Source organism: Cynoglossus semilaevis, chromosome 11, assembly GCF_000523025.1.
Source record: "Cynoglossus semilaevis isolate Cse_v1.0 chromosome 11, Cse_v1.0, whole genome shotgun sequence".
Taxonomy (NCBI): Eukaryota; Metazoa; Chordata; class Actinopteri; order Pleuronectiformes; family Cynoglossidae; genus Cynoglossus; species Cynoglossus semilaevis.
Window position 1 is genome coordinate 17,604,923 of NC_024317.1, and position 22,424 is coordinate 17,627,346.

Sequence of the window (22,424 nt, forward strand, 5' to 3'; positions counted from 1 at the left end):
AAAAAAGGCTATGAACAGTTACCCAAAAAAAAACGGTATTGTTTACAGCAGCCTCTGCTGAGACTTGGTAAATCATCTAATCCCTTCAAGGATCACCTAATCTCAAAAGAGTAGTGTGCCAGTATTGGCCTCTAGACCAGCCTTTGGACATACCTGCCCTATAATTAAATCTCCCTCAATAACACTCTTTTGAAAATTATAAGTCCCCCTAACATATTGTTTGGACACGCGCGCACGCGCGCGGAGACACCCACGCCTCCTCTTCTCCGCTCTCCTCTGAAGCTCTCAGAGCTGCTCAGACCTGGGACAGGAATGGCGGCCCCTCGGAGTTTCTTCATCCCTTTCTCCGGGTTATTTCTATTTTTTTATTTTTCTTGCGGAACTCCGACCTCGGGCAGCAAACGGTCAAACCAGGAGCGGTGTGGTTTCAAGGTGGGAAACTTTAAGTTTTATTTTTGACTTTGCATGACGGAACGGTGTCAATACGTTTGCATTTCTGTTTCTGCCTCATCTCGAGTCTCCAACCGACTCCAGTTCGGAGGATTTGAGTCGGGTTCTGTTACTTGGTGTTGTTGTCTCGCAGTAGCGAGTAAAATTTTCTTATGTTTTGTTTTTTGACGTCGTTCTTTTGTTCTAGACTTAGTGCACAAGGTTTAAAGCCACTCACGCCACCTTGCTTACCTGTCGGTGCGGAGCTAGAGCTGGAGCCCGCACAAGCGAACCAAACCTCATTATCAAGAGCACGAATTTGCATGTCATGCACTCAAAGCAAACCTTCTTGAAATTCTAGCTGTTTTACTGACTCCTGAACTTACTTTGACATTTCACATGAAACCTGAAAGGGACAAAAAAAAAAAACATCCCTCTACTATGTTCACGCCAGTCCTTGTCTTCTTAGTCAGAGAAGATCGTTAACCTGGCCAAAACATAAATGATGTTTTTTTTAGCATTTAATCTTAATAAATTAATAATCATCGATCATGTCAGATGTAAAACAGTTGTATTTAAGCATCAAGTTGTTGTTTCGGTTTACTCAAAGTACTCAGTGTAAGAAAGACCTAGATAAATTAAACCAGCTCAATTTTTTTATAAATATGAATCAATTAAATTTTGAGAGTTAAATATGCACTTCAAAATGTTGCATTTTGTGGGCTAATCTTCATGAGCTGACTGTAGTGAATCACCATAACTGATATCATGAAATACATACAGTAGTAGTGATTGTTTTTTCTTTCTTTCTTTCTTCCTGTACAAAAAGCCCCATTTGGTTTACTTTGAAGAATTTGAATAGAATAGAAATATTATATCAAATCAATTAAAACTTAATATACAGTCATATTTTATATGTGAAAAAATAAACCAATGTTAAGTAGTACTCAAAAGTATATAGCAGGATTTCAAAATACCAACACAATAGTCTCTGCACTAACTTTTGTATTAAGTAATTGTTGGTAAAAACAAAGGATTTGGACATTGACACAGTTGTGTTTTAAATGAAAACATGTTTTGACAGTTTAAAAGTTTCTATGTAAAAGAGTGTGTGTGTGTGTGTGTGTGTGTGTCGTCTTGGGTGTATGTACTGTATGTGTGTAAGACAGATGTGTGTACAATGTAAGTGATATGATTCTCTTTTCATGTCTGTAATATGGTAAGTACAACTATCTGATCATCTGAGTACGAGCGCACATGCTCTGCAGGTTTTTATGTTTCTTTGTTGATAGCTGACTCCTACCTGCCTGCAAGGTTCGCTCTGTTTTCTCTCTCTCTCTCTCTCTCTCTCTCTGTGTGTGTGTGTGTGTGTGCTATCCTTGTTTCCTCCTCCAGCCTTTGAAGTGTTTTCTACAGGAAGCTTCACACTGTTTACTCAGAAGAAACATTCCTTCCTGTGGTACCTCCCCTGTACTCATTTTCCCCCTCCACACACACACACACACACACACACACATTGGCAAATAGCACACACACTCCACCCCCACTGCACCCTTTCTCCCTCTCCCTACTTCCCCTCTGTTTTCAGTAACACCCACATCAAAGGTAGCTTGGTGGGGGTGTGAGGACCTCTATTCTACAGGTGTGAAGTTACTGGAGCTTTGTGTGTGTGTGTGTGTGTGTGTGTGTGTGTATGTGTGTGTCCTTGAGTGAGAGAGACCTTTACATGTACATTTGAGTTGGGCTACAGTTACAGCTCGCCCAAGGTGTACAGTGACAATGGTCCTGATCTCAGGACAGAAGAAGAGCCAACGAACTTAAACCTCTTTAAGCTGCTGAAAATTCTCACCCAAATTTAAGTTTAATCAACGCCAATCTGAACATTTTACATAACAATAGACATGGGTGTTCATTGGCTCTGCCTTAAATCAAGTGTTTCTTTACTTTAGGTGCAAAGCTATAATAAATGATTGTCTTTCTCTGTAAATAAGTTTGTTTACCAAAACATGAGGTGAAACCTCCTTGTTATAGCTTTAGACAGCCTCAGTAATTCACTGTGGCAAATGACGTAGGGAGAAGAGGTGGGAGTGGTCTTGAAAAAAGTACTCATGTGGTAGCTGGTATTTGTTTTATGTCCATAAATGAAGGCACGATATGCAGTCAGAGAGTACTTTTTTTCCAAATCTGAGCTGCTATTAGTTAATTAAGTAACTCAAGGTGGTTTTATAAATTGTCAGTGTTCAAGCAGTGATATCAAACTTGAACTCCCCAGTAAAGTGGTAAAATGGATTCAGAAGTTAAAGATGCTGAACAGTATCCACGCTAAGGGTCACATTTACTCCTTGACATTTCTGTTTCTGCGACATTTCAATTCCTGAGTCAACAGCAGAGGCTTAAACACATCTCAGAGCAGTGCTGACATTTGCTTTGAGCTGTCTTTTCTAGCAGTTCGCCTCTGTCAGAAAACCTGGGAACGCTGTGCTTTCTTCTTTCTTTTTTTTTATAAATCAATCCTAACAGCTTTACATCATCTGACAACGTATTGCTCCTCAGTTTTATACAATGAAATCTAATCGAAGTTACTGCATCTGTCTCTTTTTAAATCTTTTTTGTCAGATTAGATTAGATTGGACTTAATAGGTTTAATTTAATTAGACTGCTGGGAAACATAGTTGGAGAGTGGTAGGCATCACTACACTGGTTCAAACTGCAGTAATTCTGTGTGGAGTTTGCATGTTCTCCCTGTGTGTTTATACAGGGTTGTGTTAATTGTTCTCTCTTGATTGACCTTGGTTTATAGTGTGACTTTGAATGGTTGTTGGACTGACGGGCTGTGCAGTGAGATCACTGCCCTCGTTTGGTGACAACTGGGAATGGTCAGGTGGCAGAACATAAAAAAATGACTTTGGTTACAGTCTTTGATGTCATAGACTGACATAAACTTGAAATTGTCAGCTGACATAGATGCTAAGATAAATCCTTTAGCTTGTTATCATTGACTGTTTCATTTGGCCTTTTAACTGTTAGCATGCTGGCTGGCAGTAATCACAGTTGTAGTTCTGCACTTTGTGTACTTGTGTGGGTTGTAAAAATCTCAACAAAGGGTTAGCCTTTTATTTTCCTGGGTGTAGTTACTGTATCTGACAGCAGGGCCACTATAAATAATTTACATTTATTTTCACTGAAATATTAAGTTGATTCACTTGATGTTAAGTCTCTGTAGGTCAATACTACATGCAGTTGATTTTGTAAATTATCATTCCATTCACCAGAGCTGGATGCCACTGAATTTGAAATCCAAACTTTATTTGGACTTTAAGCTGTTTTGACATTTGAGGTTCATGCTAATTTGATATTTACCATCATGTTTTGTTGTCTGTTTTCTTCTAAATTGGATATTTGTTATAAAAAGTGACACAAAGGTCTCTTTAAAGTCACTTTGAGCTCACTTTTTCCAAACTCTTCAGCCACAGATTGTCATTTCTTTTTTCAAATTGTATTTCTCAGACTGGTTCTCACTCAGTTGATCGTTTTATCAGACTGGACAAATCTCCCCCTGGAGCCACAAAAGGCTTCATTCAACACTTTGTTTTGCACACATGCTACATTACTCCCCTAGTCCTCTGAGCAAACGGTAATGTTTAAAATCCGCAGAAATCCCCTCCAAGTGTCCACATGGACACATGTTCATATCTCTCAGGTGTTTTGGAAACGGTCCTTACTTGGGAAACTTTCTTCTTAACCATACGTCCCCAGTTAATGCTTTAGGTCAGTATAAACTTTTTTCTGTAGTTAAACACATCTGCTGAAGTCATCACAGCTGTCTCAGAGGAGGAAGACACACTAGGAAATCATTCAGGTTCCTCCTCTCTCTGTTCTGCTCTGGATTTTTCATCCTTTTCTTTCCCACTCACCCGCCCGTCATTCCAGCACTGGTTTCCTTTCTGCAGTCATGTCACACATCCCATCATCCTGTGAGGCCTCCGTGTGTTTTTGGCATCAGAGATCCTCAGAGGGTGTCATGGCTGTGTGGACGTCACAGTGTGAAATGTGTTTTTCTGGTGACTAAATCAGGACGATGAAGCTCTAATGCCGGGCCTTCACTTTCACATGGACAGCATTAAAAACAACATATTTGATTCATAAATGTGAGAATAATTTCTCAAACTCTTTTGCCAAAATTTCCTTTGTAAACAAGCGTGTCTCGATTTTCTTTTTATCAATTGGGTTGTATTTTGAAAAATTGTGCAAACTGTTGCTGACAAGTGCTTTGTTAGCAACAACCATGGCTGGCTGCTTTGTAGCTTTGTGTCGTACTGCATTTCAATTATTAGCTCGTCCTAGTCTTGCCTCTAACTAATTTTTAATCACATAATCACATTTCATCTGCGACTTCTTGGTAAAAGCTCAAAGACGGCTGTGGTTCTGCAAGAGTTAACATGGAGTGTGTCCATTGGAGGACAGTTGCATATCATTTGTAGCGATGTCATTTTTTAAATTTTGGACCAGGATGAAACTGCTCTAGAAAATGTAATGATTCACTGTGTCCAAAGGCAAACAACAGAATCTTAGTCCACACAGGTTTCTAATGTCTGAGTTTTAGCTTTACATCTTAACCAGTAAACACCAGTACAATCAGAGGCAAATATCCAACAGCCGTCTTCACTCAGAGTTCTTACATTTGGTTTCATATTCATATATATCTATCTCACGCCAGCCTCATTTGATTAACACAGTGAGCACATGACGTCTTTGAGTTTTTGCTAATGACATTTTGGAGAATTATACAAGAAATTGCCTTTAGGTTAAAGCCAATCAGAGCGTGGCTGCAGTAGAAGTAAACCGCCGTGCTTTGCAACATCATTCGACATGATGGGGAATTACACCAGTTTAAAACCGAGATACAGTGGAATTCTGGACAAATGACAAAAAAAAATCCCAAAAAACAAATACTTTAAGTTGTGGACTGACCATCACTTTATTAATGGCTCTGATTTGACTATTGTGTCACAGACTGGCTGCAGTCCTTGGAAATTTAGTAGATCCAGATTTCTAGAGTTCCTGTCTTCTCTAAAGAAGTCAGGGTGAGTTCCTCTCCCTTCTCTGTAAAAAAAAGTCTTTTAAAGGACAAAATGCCACAGCAGGAGTGGAATAACTCCTCCTAGCAGGGGAGGAGGAGGAGGAGTTGTGATGAAGAAGAGCAGTGGTAAGGAGATCATTGAGGAGCAGTCATGCAGGAGGAGGAAGCTGCAGGTTTTGTTCCTGTGGTGGGAAATCTTTGGTTGGCTGCACACACACACACACACACACACATTGTTTCACCTCACTTTTGTTTCCAGTTTTTTTTCTTCCTGGATGTTTTCCTTTGCTCTGGTTTTTATTTTTAATTAATTTAATTAATTAACAAAAGAAAAGTCTTTTGCCAGGAAGTCACTTCCCAGGTGGCACTGCAAGGATTGAATGGCAGTGGCTGGAATGCAGCCCTAAAACATTAAAGGCTTCTCCTGAAGCCTCCCTGGCCTCCTCCCAACTCCTCCATTTAGACAGATTCAAGTCAGGCTTAATCAACAATTGAAGAAAAAACTTAAAAGTCAGACGCAGACTACATACTTTGTCTGATTATTTTCTATTTTCAAGAGAGCCACCTTTAGATACTGTTCCGTCTGCATCCAAATATGTATAATTATTGACTTCTAATTTGTAGAAAAATCATCAAAAACATTGAATGCATTTCCTGGCATCTTTAAGAAACCACAAACAAACTGACTCAAACTCCTAATCATGTTGTGATCTATCACATGATTGAAAACAGTTCTCAATCTCAGTGTTCAGATCTTTTTAACTACGATATTATACGAGCGGTCGACAAAGTCAGCTGGAATATCAAGAGACTAATACTGGACAACTGTTGTAGGCGCAGTAAATTACATGTCTGTTGTTGAAGTGAAGCTGCAGATTTCATCACTCCTTCCCTGGAGCTGTTTTTACCATCAGTGTGAGCCTCTGGTGATTTATAGTTCCACTGAAAGCACAGAGACAAAGCTCACCTCGTCCTGTTCCTCAGATGTTGGTAAACTGCTAAAGTCTTCTCCTGACATTTGGTCCCATGTTTCAGACCCTGGAGTTAAGCTCCGAAATCTGTGTAAATGTTGCTGAACTACTTTACAAATAATTGTACGATTTTCTTTGTCAAAGTTAAATATGTGTTTTAAAAATGATCAGAGGCTTTTTTTAAGTAAAAAAAGACTTCTTTCTTTCTTCTTTCCAGACACATTGTAATGATCACTTCCCTGTCTTGTCTAACTTGACAATATCCGTCGACCTGTAATAAAACTATAGTCGAACTGGGACAACTTTCATGTTCACTTAATTTTCCTGCTTTTGACTACTCCTGGAGATCGCCCTGATTTCTACACCATGTATTCCAGATAAACTCGGTTACACTGTGACACGATCCAATCAGAGTGGACCAAACCAAAAGTAAGTCATATTTGACCCAGGGACCTTGGATCTAGTCTGTTACCTTCAAATGAACCAATGAAACTCTGGCAAGGTTGCTGTCCTGAAATACACACACTTTGTAGACTTTAGTGCAGCTATGGCGTACCATCTGGTAGTGTTTGGAGGTGGGTGCATGTGTGTGTATGTGTGTGTGTGGGGCGGTGTTTTTGTGTGTTTGTGACAGGAAGGCATTAAGAGGAACAGAGCAGAGTTTTTAGCCCCTGGGCTTATGCAGCAACAAGACCCTCATCAACTGAACACAGAGCCGTGCAGTCAACAGACTGTGACTGTTCACCTTCATTCTCATGTTTTAAAAGTTGTTTCAGGTTCTTCTTGACAACTCTCTGTGTTTTAGTAAAATATAATATCTTGACAAAGCTTAGAAAGCAACACTTAGATTTGTTTAGGTTTATTTGAGGTAATTATGTTAGTGTGTTAGTTATTGAATCTTTAAGGCATTCTCACAAGGATGAAGAACTTCTATTTTATATTATTCTAGGGGCGTATATTGGCAAGAATCTGGCAATATGATATGTATACATGGGCAACAATACCATATACAGCAATATTATCGGCACGGGCTTATATTAAGTTAACTTTAAGCAAGGTAGGAAAACTGTCAGCATAGTGAACGGGCAATGCAGTTACATGAATATGGATATGGTATCGTGAACCGAAACACGGCGATACATCGACATATCACTGCATTCTTACACCACTATTAGATTCTGTTTTATTCTACTGTGTTCAAACGCAGTTCTAATCCTGGTTATCTAAACAGAACCCGTCCAGCCTGTTTGTACTTTGACTGTGTAAGTGTATTTTGATTAAAGGTCAACTGCAAGTGTGTCCCATGTTCTCCGTCTCACATCTGGAACTGCTCTGCCAGCCCCCGAACAAAATGAGGCGAAATAGAAATCTGCTACATGAACCTTGAAAGCTGTAATTGAAGGAGTTCCTGTTTAATCAGATTCCTCATTCTCTTGTTCCCTCCTTCCTTTCTTTCTTCCCTGCAGGCCGTGTGATTATATGTTTCCCATCATCCTTCACTCCCGTCTTCTTCTGGACTCCTCCTGGTGCTGTTCTCCCTCTCCACATACTTTCCTTCATCCTTGCATCCCAGTTTCCTTCTTCTTTGGTGTTGTGATTAATTACTGTTGATTTCCAGCTAATTGAAGCTATCCAGTTACTGCAGGAACAGAACGTGTATTGGTGGTGTTGGGGGGGGCGAGATTTCCAAGGTTTCAGTTTTATTGTTTGTGTGTTCACAAAGTTCAGCTCAAGCTGGTTCTTTGTTGTGAGAATCAAAAAGTGAGTTGAAGGACAGGGTTAAACCTGCAACATTGCTGAAACACTTGATGTGCGTGCTAACTGCTGCGCTGTTGTGTTTTTTAACCGCTAATAATCAAGTGTCTTGTCTGATGTGACTTCTTTGCCCCAGGCCCCGGGGTGTTGGTGTGTGCGTGTGTGGGTGTGTGTTCTTTTTCGGTCTTACAAAATGGTTAGTAGAACAGTGTCTGTGACAGCGGCACGAAATAGTGAGAACATACACTCCATTAGCCACAGGTGACACACAGTCTGTTTGAACAGCAGCAAAAAAGCAGTAAGATTTGATGAAAATGTGTTTTCTGTTGCGAACAAAATAATATTGCATGCTTTACGTCAGAAACTACAGCAGTGCAGGTAAATTAAAGTAAAATAAATGAACGTTAGAAGTAAACATTGGTTGTCAGTTGAAAGAAAGTGAAGCTTCTCTGCTATGTTAAATGTTTATTGCAGCAACATATGTTTTCTACCACTTTTCTTTTTATCAGACTTGTTTAAAGAAACGTCCTATGTCCGGGTTTGTCTTTCCTACTGAAACATAAAAAGCAAATGTTATTAATATGCCAAAGTGAGGGGGCATTCTAGATGTGTGTTGAATGGCTGGCAGCATCCTTAATGGCAGTGGGTGTTCTGGAGACTGCTCCTCCATTCACACGCTCCTGCCGGGGTTTTTTTCTTTCTTTTATCTACATATGTTCTTTGAGAAGTTTTACCATAACCTGCCCTTCTGGGGGAGGGGAGGGGGTATTCCAGTGAAAGCAGCCAGGAAGTCTGTGCTTGCCTGTGCAGTCAGTGAAAAGCTTCCCATGATTTTAATTAGCCTCTCATTTCATGGTGCCACAGGGACATGTGTGGACATAGCAGCATGTAAACTTGTGAGGGTCAAAGGTTAGTAATAAGGACAAAAATGGAGGCAAGAAGTCTAAATAATAAGAGCAGGATAAGAGAAGCTGCGTGAGTATTTATGGACTGTGTTTAGTTCGATATAGTTTTGTCTTCTAATTACTTCTTCAAACACTTGTTTGATGCACACATTCTTTTTTTATGGTCTGTGCCGGTGTTTGTTTTAAGTTGCTTGGGAATGCATTATGTCAACGAGAGTCTTCACATGTTTAAAGTGCAAACACGTGTGGATGAGTTGCTGGGGTACATTTGCTGCTAACAAGCACGGCGCGGCGTCTGTGTAACACACACACACACACACACACACACACACACACAGTAGGGGGTCTGTGTGATTGACTTCAGGTGCCTGTGTGTTTGGGACGTTGTTGTGTGTGACAGTCCGACACCTCGCTAACAAGCCTGTGAGTATTTTCTGTGTTGGTGTGCAACACTGCAGGGCGACATGAAAACCAGGCCAGAACTGTAAAAATCTCTAAAACATGTCTCACATTTATCTCCACACCTGGTGTTAGCTTGCGGCCTAGATACATCTCCTATGACGACTTGTGATGATATCTCACCACACAGTAATACTTCAGTGTGTCTGGCTACGCAGATGTGCCTGTAAACCAGGGGTCACCGATTGTTTGTCGAAGGGTCAGAACTTTCCCGGACAGACACCTTGGGGGCCGGATATGCAAATAAAATGAATTAAAAATCACATTTTTTAACAAACATTATTGTTTCTTTTTCTTTGTAATCCAGTCACTAGATTGGATTGGATGTTTTGGCGGGCCAGGTTGAGCCTGCGGGCCATCAGTTGATGATCACTGCTTTAGGAGAAAAATAAAGCAGAGAAAAGAGAAAATAAATGAATGAAATGAGTTCATACAATAAAGTAAAGTAGAACACTCCTCTGTTGCAGCCTGTGGTTTAGTCGGTGTCAATGTTAAGGAGCTTAGCTGTAAATATATTGTATTTTCCGGAATATAAGTTGCATTTTATTTCCAACCTTTGACTTATATATTAAAATATATATTATCACATGTTTGTTATTTTCACACTGACAGCTGCTAGAGGGCGCTGGTGTTCTGAAGCAACTTATATACAGAATGTTTTTTTTCTTCTTTATGTATTTTTTGGCTGGTGTGACTTGTACTTGTATTTTACTGAGAAAACCCAGATCTCAAGGATCATATTTTTAAGATATGAAGTTCACAAACAAACCAGAAATCAGGTTCCTTTGTGACAAAAATATTTTGGCTTTTCTGATTTTTTTTTTTTTCCAGGTACAGTCTGATGCAGATGGAGGTCGCAGGTTACCAGTCACCTTCAGGACTGACAGTGAGTTTCTTTTTAAATCTCTACAATCTGACAGTCTGTGTGTGTTTGTTTTTCTAACCTGGAAGATAGTTGACCCTTTTCTTCCTGACTATTCCCTCATAACATTATCATCGTATCCGTGTCTATTCTTGTTCTCCTAAGACCAAAGAGAAATACCTTCAATCTGATCAGACTCTGAAATCAATACAAACACACACACACACAATCTCTCTCTCTCTCTCTCTATCTATCTATCTATCTCTCTCTATCTCAACCCCCATAACCCTTTTCCCCTCCACCGTCTTCCTCTTCTTTCTTTTGTTCTTTTCTCTGTAAAAGTCAAGTTCCTGAGCCGTGGCCGATCCCTGCCTTCTGCCTTTGTCCCTGACCATGAGCGAGACGCTGGTTCAATTCTATGTGTGCGTGCGTGTGCACATGACTGAGATTGCAGTTTTGGTTATAAGCATTAAAGCAGATTAAAAAAGAAATCAAACTAAAGCTTAAACAGTTTGGAACTGATTTTGTAGAGTTTTAATACTGAGCTTAGTTTGTATTTATTTGTATCTTTGTTAACTGAACATTAGCTTTTTTATTCCACAAAGTGATGTAATTAATGCGTTATTTTTTAAATTAATGATGCTAAAGGAACTCAGAGTGTGTATAAATTGAGTCAGACTCAAATATTTGTCATATATATATAGTATATTTAGTTTTTACATTTCTACCAAAATGTTTCGATTGCTTCCCATGTTTCATGGCAAACCATTTTCACTCCTTCTCTGTCACCACACTATGAATTCTACTTCAAAGCTCCAGCTACTTTTTTCCTACAAAGTTATTCATTCTTCATTTAATCTGATCTGATCTCGGGGCATATTATGCGACTTGTAATACAGAGGTCACAGGTCATAAGGTCATGTGACCGAAGCAAAATAATGATGAAATAGAAGTTTGAAATTTCACACAGTTGGAGGCAAAGTAAAGCACCGCCGTGTTTTAGCATGACAATCAGAGCAGGCTCATTGTGTGTGTGAACCGAGGTGTGTGTGTCTGACACACCTCACTGCTTCCTTTCCTACCGTCTTCTGAAGTCTGATTCCCCAGAAGGACTGAGACCATAGGCATAGCTTAAATCAACTACACCTTGTAAGTAATGCAACTTAGCACCAAGTGAGTTAGCATAGCATGAGTATTGGAAGTGTGTGAGGAAGTGTCGTTTTTTGTGCTCAGATATTCATAATTACATTGGGCCTTTTTTAATATTAATATTAATTAATTAATGCTATAAAATGTAGATACATTTAAAGGTTTGGTTATAGTTTTATAAAAAAGGTGTACAGTGCAACATGGCAGAGCAAGCTCTGCACTGCACTCTGGTATCGTGACTACAGGTCATGACTCAGCATCTGTGACCTATGTTTCTCTGCTTGTTGAACTGAACGAGGAATCAAAGTGAGGAGTAGAAAGGTGTCTGCCCTTTCACCTCCCTCTTCCTCCTCATCATTGTCTTATAAGGAAATCCTGCAGACAAAGGGACAGAGTTAAAGAGGAAGAGGAGTAGTGATTTGTGACCTTTCCTTGCCCCTCCCTTTATCCCATGGAGATGCTTTATTGTGGAGAAAGAGGAGCGACGAGCCGTGACCTTCTCCTTGAGCTCTGGACATGACCCGGCTCTGAGGATCTTCAGGAAGCAGGAGAAAGCTGAGCCATGACCTTGTGTATGCTGTGACCTCCTGACCTCCTCTCGGTCACCTCACCATCTTTTCTCCAACTGTTACTCTCAATCGCAAATGTTTTTTCCCCCTCTTGCCTCAGCTGCCTTTGTCAGTTGGACGCTGGCAGGAGGAAACCGGAGCAGTCAGTCGTGTCTGAGCTCACGCCTTTTTTTCAGTCCACATCCATCTTTTCTCCAGTGGTCCTCACGGTTCATGGCTGGATGCACCTTTTCCTCTTCCTCCTCCTCCTCAACCTGTCCATCATCATCTTATCTCGAAACAAAAATGTTGGGAACTGCAATGATTGAATGGCTGACATTTGTGCTGACCTCAGCTAACCCAGGTCATCAAGAGGTGAACACGGATGAGCAGTTTTTCTTTTTCATTTATGTTTCAAAATGAAGCATTATTAATAGGGACGTGGAGAGTTCTCAACAGCCCACACATCAAAGATATTTCTGCTCATTTTCTTCACTGCAGTGGAGCCCCTAGATACAAGTTCCCCGAAATACGAGTTTTCCAAGTTATAAGCCTGCAACTATTGCAAGATTTTGTTCGTGATACGTGAAAATATCTAGTTACGAGTGCTCAACCGACAACTGGCATCCATTCAGTCACACGACAAGAGGAAGCCGCAAGCTCTGAAGCCAAAGTAGCTGCAGAGTTCTGCATGAACTTTCAGTGTTTAATACATTTTCAAAAAAACATTTTCAGATTGTTATTGACATGGGATGTTTTTTGTTTGTTTTCTTTTGTACGTTGTGTTGAGGTTTGACCATGGACGTTCTGTGATGTACAGTGTCTGTTACAGTTGAATCTCTTTAATGTCACCAGACATTTTTGTCCCTTGATTATTCAATAGAAACCTTTATTTTTCCAGACTGCAGTCATAATAAATACCTGGATGTAAAGTTCTATTGTAATATTTGAATCATCTCTTGTTTTTGCCTGCTTGTGTTTTGCAGACTGTTCGATAAACTACCCATCGGGTAAACATGTGATCCACGAGGTGGCCAACGTCTCCTTCAGCCACCTGTCCTGTGAGGATCAGGCTGCAGTGGTGGTCCACTGGTCTGCAAGTCCATTAGGTAACACTGACTCTCCCTGTCCTGCTGTTGGTCTAACGGTGTGACACACTTTTGTCTGTTTGTGAGATTCTTCTGAGAGCAGTTTGAGGGAGGGGCACAGGGGAGGGTAGAACCTCAAAGTGTAAGAAGAGCCAGTGCTCTTTGAGTGTGTGTGTGTGTGTGTGTGTTGTGCATCTCTGCACATCTCTTTGATCACCCCCAGAGGAAAAAGAGAGAGAGGATCGCATCTCAAACAACAATACCGCTGTTTGACCATGAAGGAATGTGTGTGAGTGCATGTGCACAGTGTAAGGTGACCTCTCCCTCTCTCTCTTTCTCTCTGTCTCTCTCACTCGGTCTCTCCACTCTTTCTCTGTCTCTGATAGTCAGTGTCAATGTCTCCTGTTGTCCCCCTTGGAAAGAAATTGTCCAGAAATGTGGTAATGTCACGTGAAAAGATCCTTTTGTCCTGTTATAAGGATGTGTGTGATACGAGTGGAATAGTTCTGGGTTTGAAGCCAAGGCCATGAAAGCCTGATATTCTTCAACTCTACCTTCTGAAGGTGTGTCCACATCTGTTGTTTGGCTCTTTAGATTTTCACATAGGCTTAAAAGCGTTGATGGGTTTCATAAATTAAATGGATTCATTAAGGTGAAATCAGGTGATGTTGATAGTGTTACATCAGCTCATGTCAATGCTGTGACTGTCGTGTTTTTCCGTAGACAGAATGATGTGATGATGAGTCTGCTTTTTTAGTCACGACAATTTCATTTAGTTTTCAACAACATCCTTAACAGTCCTTGCTGAAGTAATGAAGCCAACGTAGAGCCCTGCCAACTAACCAAGTGCTTCTGCTGTGGTAATGCTTCTGATAGTGATCATGGCGTTGATGAGGATGCTGGTAGCTGTGCACATAATCACAGTCCATTTTCCCTGGAGGCATTCTAAACATCTGGTTCTTCTTCTTTTACTTTCCTTTTTTTTTACCAAAATGATGAGTCACCACTGATTCTTGTATGATATTACTTGTAAAAACAAAAACAAAAATACTTCTGCGAGGCACGCTGTTCATGGAAAGACACTGCAGCGGTTCTTCAAACGGGAATAACATCCGTGTTTGTCTTCCACTTATTTTGATTGTGTGCGGAGAAAAAAAACCCAAAGCAGCAGGACAGGTTTTTCTTTCTTCAGGCAGATTCCTCGCTCTCTTTCTCTCTCTCTCTCTCTCCCTCCCTCCCTCTCTCTCTTCTTCTGTCCTGACAGGCATTTCTCCAGGGGGAGGGAGGAGTAGGGGAAGCAAAAGCTCAGTAATATTGGGCAGGAAAAGGTTTAAACAAACATAAAAAGAACACATGAACGCACAGTAAAAGAAATGACCAAAAGTAATGTCAAATAAATTAGGTTAAATGCAGACAGAATAAGCAATAAGACAAAGAAGTCAAAAACACTCAAACTTTTTAGGTGAAAAAAAGCACAATCAGAAATGTGTTACATCATGTAATAATAAACAGAGATGTCGCACCAACTTCTACTTTTTTCTCATTTTTTCTGGGACTGTAGGCTGGACATCAGGGACTTGCAGCCCACAGTACTGTATGTCCTTATTTAAACAAATGACTTTATTTGTAGAGTGTATACCGAGCTTCGAATGCTAAATTAATTAACATGTTAATTAGTTGGTGAATGAATAGAATGTTGGTTAGCTTTGTCCCAGCGAGACATGAGACAAAATAATAACAACTTTGGAGGAGATATTCTTATTCTTATGGTTATTCTCTGCAGGCATTGAACATATTAAAGGCTTCAGGGTTTACCTGGAGGACAAGAATCCAGAAGGGAAACAGTGTCAACATCTCATCCTCAAAGACCCGCGGCAGCTCAACTTTTCCTACAAGAGCACGGTACGAGTAAAAGCTTGGAAATAAGAATGTCACATGAAAAGCCGAAGAGTGACGGTTTGTTTTTTGTGAGCCAGGAACTTTCCTGCAAAGTCATATCATCAGTAATCAAGCACAAGATCCACGCACAGAGAAAGGGATTTAGAGATATGCGTGGATGTTATCAATTACTTCCTGTGTGTAACCAGCCCTCCAGTCGTTCCGTCTGTTTAGTAGGAAACCTGCTTAATAACTGCCAGCAGAGTCTCTCAGCAAACATGTGAACATTATTATCTGATTGAGACAAAAACCTGAATCTGCCTTTAACATCTGCCGCCTCTACACTTTGGAATTAGTACCAAATGTTGGGATGTCAGAGTTGCTCTAAAACCAAAACTCACGCCAGAGAAAAAAAGTATCTTTTTAAAAGATGTCCCTTTATTGACAAACTTCCTGTTTGTGTTTGTTGGTGTTTGGACGTTTGTATTTTAGTTAGTTTATATTTGCACACAAAGGCAGATTGTATATAAATCAAGACAGTTGTACTGTAACAATTGTCTCCAGTTGAACTGTCAGTCATACACTGTGTTCACCTGTGTGACGTCTCTCCTTCTGTACGTCATCAGATCAGAGCAGAAATCATGAAATTGACACTATGTTCTATTGAAAAATTGGGAAAATGATTGAGACAATTTAGTGTTTCAGGAACATTTTTAGTTTTGTTGTAAATTAACTCTTTTCTTTCTCCCACAGAAGCTGAGCAGCCAACCATTTAGTGGTTTGACCTTTGACACTGACTACATGGTTCGTGTTGTTCCTTTCCCGAGTCTAATGAACGAGAGTTTCTTCCCACCATCGTTTCTCCGGACCAACTGTAAGTGCCGTACTCCTGTAAAGTCATTGAAACGGATTGACCCAGTACTGTCCCACAGCTTGATTCTCAGTTCCCCCAAAGTAACAACAGTTTTCCAGCGTTCTGTCTACATCCAGATATACATCCCTGGGTTTCTTGACAATGCCTCTAAATGAGATGTACTGAGTCTGTAAACAAATAAAATGTAAAGTGATGAATTTGTCTAATCATATCTGATTCTGTGTGTTACAGCGTGTGAAGTCCTGCTGGGATCAGACAACTTGGTTTGTAAACCATGTGAGTTCTCTCCTCTGCACTCTCACTCTAACTACATCCACATCTAAGTATTTACCTCAACGATACATTTAAACACTACACTACATTTCTATTTTTCAACCAGTAGGGAGAGCTGTTGTACCGAATAATGAGCCTTGTGACGCTCAAGTGATTAATAAAAAAAGAATATTTTAATATACTAAGGAATTCTTGTCCATGATTTTGGGCCTCACTTTTGATTCTGTCTGTCTATGTGTGTGTGTGTCCATCTAGTCTGGAAACCAAAGACTCTGAATGTGTCCCAGCTGGGCTCCAACCTCCACGTGGCCTTCGATCAGGCTCCACCCTCTTTTGGCTTCAACTTCTACTACCTGTATTACAAACTGCGGCATGATGGACCTTTCAAACTGCAGCGCTGTAAATCAGTAAGGCAGAGATATTTTTATTCCTGAGGAGTATGAACTTTGTATTTACGTCAGGTAAACATAGGATAAACTATTTTTTTGATAAAAAAACCTATTTTAATGTTTGTGTTTTTATTCCTGTTTGGTTCCACAAACCAAAGTAGTTTTATTTTGTTTCCATTTGCAACAACAAGTTAAAGTCAAAGTTAAAATCAGTCGTCTCTTTTCTACCTCTGTATCCTCACTTGATGAATATTGTTACAGTCTTTAGGACAAAAAATGTAACAAAAACAATTCAAGTGAATTAAAATACATTTACTGTGTGCAGGACATGAACCAGCCCAGGGCTACCTGCGTCCTGCAGGATGTTACTCCAGGAACATACACCGTAGAGGTACGTTTAAAAGTTTGTCACCTTATTCCCAGAGTTTTTGTACTCTAATCCAACAGATCTCCTCTTTGTCATTGCTAATGTCTTTTTATTTCACTGTCAGCTGAGAGACGACAGTAACACGACCAGGAGGCAGACGCAGTACCATGTCAGCCAGGGTGAGTACACACATATACACACACATTTGATGGAATTGTATCTACTTATGATTTGGCTAATTAAAAGAAATTAGGATCCGGAGATACAGTATGACGGAGGGTCATTAATAACTATCAAAACATACTTGCATACAGTGCACTCCCAGTGGGCGGGGCCTATTCGTGCCATGGCCATCACGGTTCCTCTGGTCATCATGTCTGCGTTCGCCACTCTCTTCACTGTCATGTGTCGGAAGAAACAGCAAGGTGAGTGCTGTGAGAGTGAATTATGCTGCATTAATGATGCTCAATTCCTTAAAGTCTAACTCTGCTCTGATCACTTTTTCTTTCTTTTTTTTTTTTTAGAAAACATCTACAGCCAGCTGGATGAGGAGAGCAGTGAATCGTCTAATCAGAGCGCAGCCTTGAACGCAGATCGCCCGTGGCCTCGTCCCAAAGTCTTTATCTGTTACTCTAACAGAGACTGTCCCAAACACACCAGTGTCATCCAGAGCTTTGCCTTCTTCTTGCAGGATTTCTGCAACTGTGAGGTGAGACAGTAGACTGTCAGTGCCAGAGAATTTACAATTACTTTAACATGGAAGAAATAAACAGGATGGTGTCGTGTCAAATGAGTAGTTATAAGTAGTATAGAAAAATACAGTATTTAAACACTCTGATCCTTAGAGATCCTTTGTGGTTCATTATGATGTTTTCTGCTGTGAATTTAACATTCTACCTACTCCTGTTCAGGTTGTGCTCGACCTGTGGGAACATCTGGAGATGTGCAAAGAAGGTCAGATGTCATGGTTAAGCAGACAACTGGACGAAGCCAACTTCATCATCACCGTCTGCTCCAAAGGCCTACGGTACAAAACTATCTCTGATATTTAGATTCAATTACGGTAGTTCCACCAATGTCCACTAGGTGCTGCTAAAGCCCAGCGGGTACTTTTAGGAGTGCCCTGGAAACAAGACAATTGTCCTACTATTAGTATTGGTATTTTTATCTTGCATATCCTAATAGCATTATTGTTTATTTACGTTCTTGTTGTTGGTTAACTCTTCTAATCAAAACGTTTTCTGAAATTCTTTTCTTTTCTCTCCAAGTTGTAACTCCTCCTAAAAGACAACTTCTGCCCCTTTTGTCTCTTCTCCGTTGTTATTTAACTTTTCATATGCTTCTGACTTTCTGCTATGTTGACTGGTGCATGTTTCTTTTCTTTTTTTAGCTACTATGTGGAGAGGAAAAGCCGTAGAGGGAAAACGCCCGTCAGTCGCTGCAGCAGCAGTAGCATCAGCTCTGCCGGCGGTGGATCCAGCAGTGACCTCTTCACCGTGGCTGTGGCTATGATAGCTGAAAAGCTACGTATGGCCAAGCAAAGGGAAGGCGAAGAGACTCAGGCGCTGAACCGATTTTTGACCGTTTACTTTGACTATTCAACAGAAAATGACATTCCTACTATGCTGAGTCTGGCTCCCAGGTAAATGCAGCTTCCCTTTTTATTTTCTTACATGTCGCCCTTTTCTTGCCAGAAAACAAATCTTTCTTTTCTCTCTTTGATTAGGATTAAATTGATGGATCAGCTGCCTCAGCTTTTCATTCGACTCTATTCTGGTCCGAGCAGTTTGGCTGGACGTGAGCAGCCGCCTCTCAACATCTCCAGGAGGAACTACTTTAGGAGTAAATCTGGACGCTCGCTCTACGTCTGCATCTGCAACATGCACCAGTACATCAGCCAGAACCCAGACTGGTTTGAGAAGCAGTTGGCTCCTGCAGCAGGTTCCGCTTCAAAACATTCTCCTCTCCCCTCTGTGCCCGGTCCGACTCCTCCTCCAAAACCTGCCAGTTGCTCCTCCTCCTCACTCCAGCCCGAGCAGAGGTTTGACTCTGGCTTGGTGCTCAATGAAGTGGCGGTGAGGACGCCGTCGTTGGATGATGGGAACGGCATTCCCAAGAGGAATATTGTCCTAATGGCACCAGGCTCTCGTCCCTTTTCCAGCACAAGTTCTGGTCCGTGCCCAAGTCCTAGTCCAGGTCCTAGCCCTTGTTTGGGAACCAGTACTAGTCTGTGTCCCAGTCCGGTGTTGCCACACTGTTCCATGTCAACGTTGGGACCAACCTCAAGGTAAAAGAAGCAGTAATTTAACATTTTATTAATCATGTTTTTTTAATTTGTTATTTGTTCCATTCCTACTTGTTTCACTAAGTTGACAGTAGTTTTAGAACTTGACAGTAGTCTTGGACTTTTTAAATTTCACTCATGCATTCTCCAAAGTTTTTCCTTGGCTTGTCTTGAAAAAGAAATATTTAATAACATGTTGTTATCGCTAGTTTGACAAAAACATTTACATACCTCTTCTTTTTTTTCTTTAGATCAACTTCTGGAGTGTCTGGATTCTCAAATGAAGACACTCTGTGCTCATCATCATCATCATCATCATCCTCGTCCTCTGCTCCAACTGTCCTCACAGACACTTTATGCTCTCTCCAGATAGAGGATGTCCATCTGTCGCCTCCAGACCTCCCACCTCCCCGAGATTCAGGCATTTACGATTCATCTGTTCCTTCGTCAGAGCTTTCCATTCCTTTAATGGAGGGGCTGTCACATGACCAAGCTGACAACTGCTCTGTGGCTGACAGCGAATCCTCTTCTTCGGGTCTCGGTAAGGGGGGCAAACAAGGGGACGACCAAAGATTTGTGTATTTACTGCAGACAATTTCTAGTACATACTTCGTATTCAAATGTATAAACTCTACAGAGCATGGTGTCTCATAAGGAGCCATTTCATGTTGTATAGAAGTACTTAGGGTATTTCAAGCACAGTGTAACTGTCGGCGCCCCATAGGTTTGGTCAGGCCTCGCCGAGCAGCTATTTCGGTGTTCTTGAAGGGGTGGTGACCTCAACAGAGTTCCTGGAAAATACAAATACAAAAGAAAAAATATAGAAGACAAATACAGAAGTTGCAGTGCAGCAACAGTGGAATTTACAAGACAAGTCCAGGGCAATTTGACTGGTTTTGTTTAAAACGAGGTGACAGGACATTTCCCTCAAACACAAGTAAAGACCACAGGTCAAACCTCAGTGTGCATTCAACAGTGACAGCCTAGAAATGTGGGTGCTAAACTACTGTGAACATATCCTCCATTTGAATGAACTTGACAAATGTTTTTGGTCTTATTTGCCTGGCAGGGGATGAGGAGCCGTCTGTTGTCACGTCTCTGCGCTGCAGCACGGCTACGGTTTGTAAAGCTGACCTTCACCACTGCCAGTTGGAGCACAGTGAGGGACTCGCTCATGTGGCATCACTATGAGGACCCAGCCTTGCGGTCAGCCAGCAGTGCTGCAGCCTAATGATGTCATCGCTGGACCTAACCTTCATCATTACCCGAACAGGATGCGGACATAAACAGAACAACTGAAAAGTTGTTGAAGATTTTGGAAACTGTTGAGTTTTTGTCAGTCCTCATCCACAAAAAACCCTCAAAGTCTCATTCAGTAAAGAGTACATTCTGAAGCAATTGATCAACAACCTGTTGTGAACACCGAGTCCACGAGTGTGAAGGAGCTGTTCATGACCAAGCCTGGAGGACCCTAAGGTGCAGCGTCTCTGGATGTTGGACCACATAGACCAAAGACCGCCTCAACACGATGAGTGACTGACTCATGAGTGGACATCTGGTACCACAGCATGACACAGGAACTTTGTACAGGCACTTTCCTGAGGCAGGAGCACAAAGACACGCAAAAATGTTCCAGATCAATAAAACTAACATGCAACAGCTTCAACATGTGTTCAAGCTAATGTGCCTTATTATGAAATGGAGCATTTTTGTTAGAAGGGATTTTTTTTTCTCTTTTTAATAACATTTTTGATTTTACCTTACAGAAAATGTTAAAATATTTAAATGATGACTTATAATAGAAGTGATTACATTTCTGAGCCCCACCAAATAACACATACATCAAGTGTGAAAAAATGTGCTTTCTTTTTTATCACAAACTCAGTGTTTGGTCATTGATGCACACCAAAGTCAAAGTGTTTAAAAGAATATTAAAAACTCAATATGCAAGATATTTCTTATCACATAAGAAAATGACCAAGAAGAAATTAAGTCCCAGAAACTTAAAAAATCACTTTGTTGGTCAATATTAATTTAACCAGAACTGTTGACTTAAATGACTGTTTAAAGTCATTGTTAATATGTTTGGCTTCACTGGAAAGTCCTTCCATTTCATATATTCTGCTTCATTTTTATGCATGTGTTCTGACACTCTGAATGATGGATTGTTTTGTAATCACTTTGTTCTCACAGCAGAAGTTTAGAAAGCAGAGAAGCTGCAGAGCTCAGATTACTGGAAGGGAAGAGTCAGCATTTCCTACCTGTAAATAGTAATTGTATTTTTTTATTGCTTGGAAATGTCTGCTTTGTAACATGTTTGTATAGTTAGCCAGTTTTTTAAAGGAAATGTACTGTTTTATAGTACCTTAATGTAGGAAATAAAAATTTCAGTCTATTGTAAGTTCCACACATCATTTTGTTCAATTAAAGTAGATAAATACGTCACCTCAGATAAATCAAAAAGAGGATTTTTGACTATTGTATGGTCCGTAAATATCTGTTATTTTGGTGCCGAACAATTTTTCAATTTCCTATAATGAAATCCACTTAGTCCGTTCTCACTTTATCACAGTAAACAGCACGTTCGTGTGACGACAACTTCTGTCAATACTAATTACATCGGAACCCTCAGAAACTCGCGCTTAGGTAAAAAGTCTCCAAAATAAAAGCACGGCTCTTCTCACTAGAACTTTTAAACAAGCTTGTACTGAAACAAGTACAGAACGGTAAGTACGTACGCATGTTATTTTATGATTGCGCAACAGTAAATTAAAAGGAAGCGTTGGTGAGTTCAAACGCAGTTATTAAATTATAAATGAAGTCCGTAAAATCTGATCTTTGCTCAGACTGTTTCATTAGCATGGCACCTTGTTCGTGGACTATTTATGTTAACTTGCGTCTAATTAAGTGCGTACGTGTGTATGTAAGTGTGTGCTCGAAATGTATTTTAAAAATGCCAATAAGACAACGTATTAGAATTAAAGCCTTGTCTCGAATGCCAGGTCAGCAAATCAAGTCTACTTGCAATACCGCTAAATTCCAGCAGAGGACACGTTCAGAGCCTCTCAAATACGTTTTAAGACTTTTACTTTGAAGGCCATACACGTTCAGAG

General features: G+C 40.5%; 1 protein-coding gene across 1 annotated transcript; it reads left to right on the forward strand.

Moving 5' to 3' along the window:
* The first annotated feature begins 69 nt into the window (after positions 1-69).
* il17rd (interleukin 17 receptor D) lies at positions 70-21,781 on the forward strand. Its single transcript, XM_008321048.3, has 16 exons — positions 70-432; positions 10,431-10,485; positions 13,145-13,267; positions 15,030-15,148; positions 15,878-15,998; positions 16,230-16,274; positions 16,527-16,678; positions 16,986-17,051; positions 17,152-17,206; positions 17,342-17,452; positions 17,552-17,736; positions 17,939-18,054; positions 18,418-18,669; positions 18,754-19,314; positions 19,563-19,852; positions 20,381-21,781. The coding sequence occupies exons 1-16, from the start codon at positions 313-315 to the stop codon at positions 20,500-20,502; spliced, it is 2,493 nt and encodes an 830-aa protein (XP_008319270.1). The 5' UTR covers positions 70-312; the 3' UTR covers positions 20,503-21,781.
* Positions 21,782-22,424: the final 643 nt, after the last annotated feature.